Below are 9,024 nucleotides of genomic sequence, written 5' to 3' on the forward strand. Positions count from 1 at the left end.
CCAGCCTTGTATAGAGTTCTAATATTCCATGTTTAGACCCCTGTTCCATTAAAGGGACGTTGGGGACTAGCGGCCGTTTCTCTTTCACTACTCATCATTGTGGCTATTCTTGAGAGTTTATAGTGTAGCAGTTTCTTCTTGCTTTCTACACCGCAGTGGCTCAGCCGAATAAATCTTATATGATTGTTGCCCGTACCAAGCCTTTAGTGATAATATCATGGATCTTCCGCCCCATCTGCCGTTGGAAATCAGAGTCTCTTCCGTCTTCTGATTCGTTGTTTACCACCGCATGGGAGTTTGAGGTTTTCCAACGTTAAGGTAAGACTTGACTTTTGTGTAGGACAGGCTATTTGAGTTGCATCACTACTCCAACTGAACTGAGCTTTTTTTTAATCTCAGAAACAAAGTCTTTAACAAAGTAGCTACCTAATTATTAATTCGTCGACAATCCAGGTTTTACGTCAAATCCACGTCAAACTTTAACAAAGTAGCTACCTAATTATTAATTTGTTGACAATCTACGTTTTACGTCAAGTCCACGTTAAACTTTGAGTAATACTTTTTAATTGTGTATGGAAAGGCTTATTATTACCAACTAATATCATGACAAGAATAGGACTTTGTTGTCCCAAAATTTCACAGCATAACTAATACGCACGAAATAATTGCATAGAATACATAATTTGTTGATTTGGATTATTTGCTAAATTTATCAGTATAAATTATTTGATATAAAGGCTTTTAGAAAAGAAATTTTTAAAATACATGTTGATAGAAATATTCTAATTTAATTAAAAAAAAATAGAGTTGTCTTTAAATTCTCTGTAAAATTAAGCTTTTAACTACGAAGAAAATTATAGTTTAATTAGTATAGTGTTAAAAGCTTTGGTGATTTACTAACACAAGCGAAAAAAGTGCTTGGTATAATATTATTATTTATTGGCTTTTATATATTTGAATCACGGAATTTTTTTGAAAAGTCTTTATTCTTAAGACTATTAAGGTTAATGATTTTTAAGCATCAAATATTTTAGTCTATTTTTTACAAGTTGTATGATATAATTAAGTTTAGATATTATAATATAATTAAGTTTAGATAATTAAGATTTGGTATTTTAAATAACAATTTCAGCGTTTGAGAAAATAATATAAAATATCGTAAACAGAAATAATGAAAAACTGCCTTGATATTAATTATAGCTCGTTACTAAAAAAAGTAAGTGCATCATAGTCTAACAAAATTTAAGAAAAAAATTAGAATATAATGATACAGCTATTGAAACGACTTTTGTTTACATTAAAGAATAAACAAACTATTATTTATATTATTTATTATTTATTTATAGAAATATAAAAATGTCCACTTAAAAACTCAATAGCTATTCTTATTAATTCATAATTTATATAAAGCTTTTGTTATCCATTAAAAATTAAAAAACTAAATAATAAACTAATAAATTTAACCATAAATTTAAACATTAAAATAATAAACTAAATAATAAGAAGTAAGACTAAGAAGAAAAAGGATAAGTTTTGTAAATTTTTTTTAACCTTTTTTTTTGTTTTATAAGTTTAGAAAAGGAAACAAAAACCTGAAATTTAAAACATTAGGCCCAATAAATTTTACGCACCATATTATTAAATATACTAACAATAATTGCCCATTGAACCGACATATACTAAAGCGAGAAATCTTTTTATATAATAATTTTAAAAAATGTTTTAATATCTTTAGTAACCACTAGAAGTGCCTTTGGGCATTTTGTCTACCATGCAAACTTATATCATGAAATTTCATTATTGTTTTTGATGAATAGATTGAAAGTTGCATTTTAATCGTTACTTGTTACCTGTGTAGGATTTGTAACTAGGGTAACAGTAATAGTACAAGATTTTTAAAACAGTAGTACTTTTACTTTAACTCTGGTTTAAATCTCTTGTAAGTTATGTAAGCTATTGACACAAAAATTGAATATTACCAATAAACTTATAAGTGTAAAAACACGCGATTTGATGATCGTATATCACCGCAACCCACACATTTTATGCAATATTTCTCGGTTATTTTATAGTCTCACAATACTTAATATAAATTTAAGTAGTGTTAAAAAAGTACAAATTAGTCCTTAAAAGTAAGGTCGTTTATGTTTCAAATAGATATAAATAAAAGCGGTTTACATAATTAGAGCTACCTACTAATATCTAATATAATAAATAACTATTTCTCCTATGCTGTAATGGAAATCAGCTTATTTTCACATATAAGAATTATCAGATTTGTGACAAAAATAATGTAAATATGTATCCGAGCTAATTAAAATAAGTATTTTATTAACTATATGTATCACTTTATAGGTGTGTCATATTCAAGAATTTATGTTTGTTATGAAAACACATTTTTATGCTAATAAGAGTGTTAATAATTACATACAAATAGGAATATATCGTGGTTTCATATTCTAATGATCTAGGAAATAATGAAGCCGAAACAAAATTGAAAAAATCTAATCAGTTCAAGGTAAAATATTGTGAAATAAAAATATTTAGGGAGGTATAGATTTTATTTATTCAAAAATATTGTATAAAAATTGCTTTGGAGATATCAGATTGTTTATAGGAAAAATTGGCATTTTCCTAAGAATTATTTTTATTTACCACAAGAGGAAATCAAGTATCTCACTTTAAAGGATCTCATTATAACCTAAAAAGTCATTCCTTTCCTTCTTCATTCTTTCTTCTTGTGTCCACCATACTCGGTGAACCTTTGGACTGAATATTTAGTCCACACATGTACCGTATCTCCTGCTTTAGTGTGTACTAATTTTTTTCTAATTTTCACCTTTCATTTGAATTCACTGTGAAGTAAGGTTAGAGATTCTCAGTGTTGGGGCGTTCTTTGGCATCATCCGGCCGCGTATTGTATTTGCCTCAGCGTTGCAGAACCAGTAGTAAATACTGCCATCCGATTGGTCACGTACACATTCGTTTCCACCGAATCGCCCGCTTAACGCATCATTGGAGGTGCGACACCTCCACGAAACTGTAAACAAAACTAAAACCATACCATTTCTATATTTTTGGTTTGTTTTTTGTGTTCTCATGTTTTTAAAACACTGTTTTGTATTTTTTATTTTTATAATTATCTTTTGAAAACCCAATAGGGCATATTCATGTGTTGGAGAAGGATTTCAAAGATTGTGGTCATTGCCATTGGTTGTTCCTGTGATTTTGTCTTCTGTGATTATTTTAATAAAGATTTATTTAATAATTTTTGTATTTTATTTAAACCTAATTTACATTTTATTAAATTTGTATATACACTTTTTTTAAGTTACACTACAGTGTCGGAAAAATGAATATACACAACCCAAATTTTAAAAAGCCAAAGAAAAACGTAATTTTTTATACTTATAGTGCTTTATGAGGATATTTGACTATAAGATGACCAGCTATTAGGTACTACTAAAATAATAATAAGTTTTAAAAACAAACATTTATTAAAAAAAGTGTTTTTATTTGCTAAATATTAACTTATCAATTTTGCTTGACAATAGAGTTTGACTAAAATCAAAATATGTACATTATAAAATTACATGATAACTCCTAGGACTTATTCTGAAATTCATGTTTTCCTACTCTCAGCTCGACACTCCCAAGGCCTGTTATTCCAATTATTGGGACACCAATTTTCAATGAAGTACATCTAAATTTGGTTTCTTGTGCTCTCTTCATTACAATATGTCCATGTCTGAAACAAAAAGAAAAGTTTTTAAATAATTATGCCGTAGTATTAAGTTAGTGGAATGACTATTAGCTCAGCTGAAGATGAGCTAATAGTTGTTCGACTACAGTCTATTTATTTAAAAGAGGCAGAGCAAGAGTACAAAACTACCCAGTATTTATGCTTTTAACGCATTACTGAAAGTGAATTAAGTGAGTCGACGAAAGGGGATCTTATCATGGTACACATTTGCTTCTATCGACTAGCTTAGTTTGCTTTCAGTCATGCGTTATAAGCATAAATATGTACATATAGGTAAAATAATGTTACTTACCTTCGTTACTAGAAGCATTAAGCCACGCCAAGCCATTATATCATTTCAAATTCGATTTTTCATAAATTCCCCCTTAAAATAAGCACTCATGTGTTCATTAATGTGTAGAAACTATGGGGTATTTTAATAAAATGCGCTGTTAATGTCCACTAAACTTATTAAAAGCATAATGAAACGTCCAGAGTGAAAACCATCTTCACTTAGCTTATTATTTACACATTAGGTTATTATTAGGGCCTCAGTTTATTTGATTTTATTGTCTAATTAATTACTATTTACAAGTAAGTCAACTGTTAAAAATTTTAAACTCATCACGTGGTTTGTCACTACTCGATTACGCCCTGACCAATGGCGTGGCAGTATTGACTCCTGGTTCTGTATCGCTGAGGCAAATACAATACGCCATCCGGCCTGGTTCCCAGCGTGAATGTGAAAGTATCAGCAAACAATGAATTAGGGATGAAAAGGGATTGGGGAAAGGGATGAATTAGATTTGTAAAACAAGAAAAGGACAAAAAACAATCACGTCATGACTGGGTTAATGATGATGCGGCAGTAACCTACAAATTGAAAAATGTTGCTACCTGCTAATAGCTTGTCAAAATTACGGCAAAATATGTTAATAGCATTTTTAGAATCTTAAATTAGACCTATATTGTACTGAATCAACCATAGTACAACATAGGTCTCACTTTATTTCTTCTATTAGTTGCAATCGTCTACGTATCTGTAATATTGGAATTAAAGGATACCATCGTCTTCTGAATACTGTATGACTGACTCTTTTAGCACTAGTAACGATTTAACAATATAGCGTTTTCGAGACTCTGCAAGTCAAATTAGCAAATCTATTAGTAGTAAATGATTAGAATTCAGATCTACTAGAGAAAACCGGAGATGAATTAAAATACGTAAAAGAAATGATACCAAACCATGATGGCTCTAAAACGAGATGACTGCTGGGAAGAGCCAATAGGATATCAACTTAAGAAAGTTGGAATTCTAACACCGAATCTTAATGTGAACAAACGTCTATCTAGAGTTTCACAGTATATTTTAGGAATTTTTGAAAGGTTCAATAATTTAAATAGGAAAATTTCGGTACAGCTATGGTTTAACAGACGTTAAGGTCCTAGCTTTATTAATTAAAAGTTTCATATGATTCCATAAAAATAGCCAAAAAATATACCAGGGAATACTATTTTAAATAGATCGGTGTTCTCGATTTTAAATCTCCAAAATAAGAAAAAAGAAACTATCATACTTTCAAAATATTTAATTTATTGCTTATACTCAGTAAACCCTAAAACAGAGAAAGTTAGATAAATCAGATATCTCATTTTATAAATCTTAAAATATCTCCAAATTTAATTCAAATAATATTATAGAATACTTTTCAAGAATACTTATATTTCGCCAACTAAGAAAAGTTGTTTTTAGTTTTAAAATTTAAAAGTAAAAAATCCAATTATATTTTAATAATAATTTTTTAAAGTACCTATGTAGGCTCTATAGGAGGTTATATTCAATGTAGGTTACGAGCAAAAATTATATCTATATACGTCTTTTTATAAACAAAAAGTGAAAATTTAATAAAAATACTAATTCATCATGAAATGCAATATTATTGATTGGGCATGCTTAATTAATACAAATACAAATAAATCTATAAATAACTTGGCTCATCATGGTTTCAGTTTTCAAAATATGAAAAAGGTTGTTTTGTACCGTTACTTTATCATTAAATAAAACATGATAACGTAACGCATTATTTATTTAATTTACATAAGATAATGGACTGCTCATCTTAGTCAGAACCGTAATTTAGTATCATTGTTAATTTTTATACCACTACATTTTTTTGAATAAAAAAATATGTTAATGTTTGCGTTGAATCTAGTATTGAACAGAGCTATCAGAAAGTTAAATGAAGGTTCTGTGGTCGCAGTAATTAATTAAAATTAACAAACAAATTGATTTTTGACAAAATTGTAAAAATTCTTTAGAGACTGCATCCTGTAATTACGGGTATAATTTTTTAGGTTGTTCTGGGTTACTTAAAAAAATCAAATAATCATTGCAAATGAAGATATGATACTTGGCTTAAATGCCATATGTTCTTAAAAACTGTTAAACAGTAAATCTATTCAATATTGCTTGCTCAAGTCTAGTAATTCAGGTTGGTCATCAGTCTAAAAAAGGAATTATATAGTGTGTCCACAATTTCCAAAGAGGAAAAACTTTTTTTTATATATTGATTTACGAAAAGAATGAATTCTTCGTCAAAATTCCTGTCTGTGCTCAAATGACTCAATCTCATTTTATCAGATTTATATGCCGAGTGCTTAGAATATAAAAATAGAAAAATATTTACAGCCGAGTGCCCTTCTGTGTGATAATTCCATGAGAATAAAATTTCTGTATCTCAAAAGGTTATAAATTTTAATTCAAGGCTTAAATATACAAATAACGGTAAAGAAAACTATTCTTAAAAAAAGTGGTTTCTTTCGTTACTACTACTGATACAATATTTACTTATTATCTTTGGCTTCATAAATGTGAGTAAACCAGGAATACCACAAGAAATACATTATATTCCGAGTAATGGTTGTTTTTTTTTAAATTGTTCTGTAGATTGATGCAAAAATCAATAAGATACGAAAAATTGAAAAAGTAGAAGAGAAAATTTGACCAACAAAATTTAGTAAAAGATCAAAAATTATGTTATAATATACAAACCACGATTTTAAATAAATACGATTATAAAGCTAGAGTATATCAAAGTAAGAAATAACTCACGCATGTTTCAATGTAATAAAATGATCTTATTGAAAAATTTGAAAATGTGGAAAATTCTATGCCTATTTAGGATGACGGAAAAAAAATGTTTTAAGACGACCCTGCATTTTTATCAGTAAACTGATTGTTATAGAAATTCAGTCAATATACATATATATCTTTAAATATAACGGTTTATTTAGACTAAGTTAAAAAAATAGTAACTATGGCACCTACATACAAGCTCTCATATTTTAACTTCTCTGGACTAGGTGAACCAATAAGGTTTCTTCTCCACTATGGCAATATCCACTTTGAAGATAAAAGGTTTAACGCAAAAGAATTTGTGCAAGACATAAAACCTAGTGAGTAATTTTTAAGTTACATTTATTAGAGTTATTAAGATAATAATAACATATTTTCAGACACTCCCGCTGGACAAGTTCCTACCCTCGAACTAGAAAATGGAAAAGTTTTATTTCAAAGCATACCGATCTGCAGATATTTGGGAAAAAAATTAGGTCTATCTGGTGATAATGATTTGGAAAATTGGGAAATTGATGCTGTGGCTGATACCTTAAACGATCTAAGACTAAGTAAGATATTAGTAAAATGCAAGACTTTTTTTCATTAAAAAACTTATTTTAGAGATAGCTCTTTGGAAATATAACACAAATTCAACAGAACAGAAAAGATTAAAGGAGGACTTAGATAACAAAGTCTTACCATTTTATTTGCCGCTACTCGAATCATGGGCAAAGAAAGGTAACGGATATTTGGCAAATGGAAAGGTACATTATCATAGATTTAGTAATTTTTCAAACTTTTAATTGTATTGGTTTTAGTTAAGTTGGGTTGATTTCTACTTCGCTGGAGTTATTGACTATCTAAATTACTTTATGGAGCAAGATTTATTAGAATCCTATCCTAGCCTACAAGCTGTCAAGAAAAATGTCTTTTCCCTACCCAGTGTTAGGGAATATGTAGCTACACGCCCTATTGATGACTTGAAAAATATCTAATATTTAATTTCTATTAACTGTATATTTTTTTCATAGATTAAAATTATATAAAGTGTATGTATTTGTTTTCATTAAAAATTTGTGCGTAGAAATTGCAATGTTTTTAATTGAAATGAAAAATAGATAAACTGTAAGAGTATTTAAAAAAATACAGACAGTTCATCAAAATGGAATGAGAAATGATCTAAAAATATTTTTGATATATTAAACATAAATATTTATATAAGAAAAATATCGCTTGCTTTTCGTAGATGCACAATAGAGACGACCCTTTACATTATCAGTAATTTTTTTTTGCATAAATATCTAGCTGTTACTCTACTATAAATATCTAGCTATACTCAAGCTTCAAAACAGGCAATTTATTTAGATTAGATCAAAATTTAACCAATAACGTTTTTTCTAAGATAATCATTATACCTGCAGATTTTTGGAAAACAAATTGGCTGATACAATTAATGATTTAGGAATAAATAACTTTAAAATGTAAACATAATTTTTAATTAAAATAAAAGGAAAAATTAAAGGATATCTCAAAGGAAAATTTTTTTATGTCCTTATATGTAGAATTTTAAAAGGCTAGAAGTAGCATACCATGGAACTATGGACAGTTTGTTTGCTTGTAGCATGCCTGATGCAATAAATGCTCATGGAGAAGTTGCAAAAAAACACTATATTATAAAAATTTGTCACTTAATTTGACGGACACAAAACAATACTACTGTTGCTCCTCAATAGAATATCAAATATTTTTTTAAAATAAACTATGATAAGATACTCTTTAGTGAAGTCGATATTCAACGTTAAATGAATGTAAAAATGTATTTTAAAGAAAAATGTAATGACATGGCAACGCCGCTCTATCCTATTGTTGATGCCACCGAAGCAAGGAATCACTACCGCCAAAAATATTTACATGAAAAATATTTATTAATAATAGAGTATGCTTTGAATATAAGTAATATTTATGTGTTTTTTTAACGCAATTCATTACCTGATAAGAAACATTTCTATGTAAATTAAATAATATTTAATAGATTTCTTAATAATTCACGTTTTAAGATACAAATTTTTGACATTTTGCATAATTTTATTGTATTAAACAAATACCAGTTTTACATGAATTATTTTATATCACATCAGATAATATATACAGGATGCTGACTTTA

General features: G+C 28.2%; 1 protein-coding gene across 1 annotated transcript; it reads left to right on the top strand.

The window, feature by feature from the left end:
* Positions 1–7,020: 7,020 nt before the first annotated feature.
* Positions 7,021–7,912, top strand: LOC126734160 (glutathione S-transferase-like). Its single transcript, XM_050437693.1, has 4 exons — positions 7,021–7,198; positions 7,259–7,429; positions 7,482–7,624; positions 7,679–7,912. Exons 1-4 carry the CDS (start codon positions 7,060–7,062, stop codon positions 7,853–7,855), a joined length of 630 nt encoding a protein of 209 aa, XP_050293650.1. The 5' UTR covers positions 7,021–7,059; the 3' UTR covers positions 7,856–7,912.
* The last annotated feature ends 1,112 nt before the right edge of the window (positions 7,913–9,024 follow it).

The sequence above is a fragment of the Anthonomus grandis genome, chromosome 3 (assembly GCF_022605725.1).
Source record: "Anthonomus grandis grandis chromosome 3, icAntGran1.3, whole genome shotgun sequence".
NCBI classification, from domain to species: Eukaryota; Metazoa; Arthropoda; class Insecta; order Coleoptera; family Curculionidae; genus Anthonomus; species Anthonomus grandis.

Coding starts and splice junctions, on each gene's coding strand:
- LOC126734160 (XM_050437693.1), top strand. CDS start 7,060: ATGGCACCTACATACAAGCTCTCATATTTTAACTTCTCTGGACTAGGT. Junction 7,199..7,258: donor TGTGCAAGACATAAAACCTA/GTGAGTAATTTT, acceptor ACATATTTTCAG/ACACTCCCGCTGGACAAGTT. Junction 7,625..7,678: donor GATATTTGGCAAATGGAAAG/GTACATTATCAT, acceptor TATTGGTTTTAG/TTAAGTTGGGTTGATTTCTA.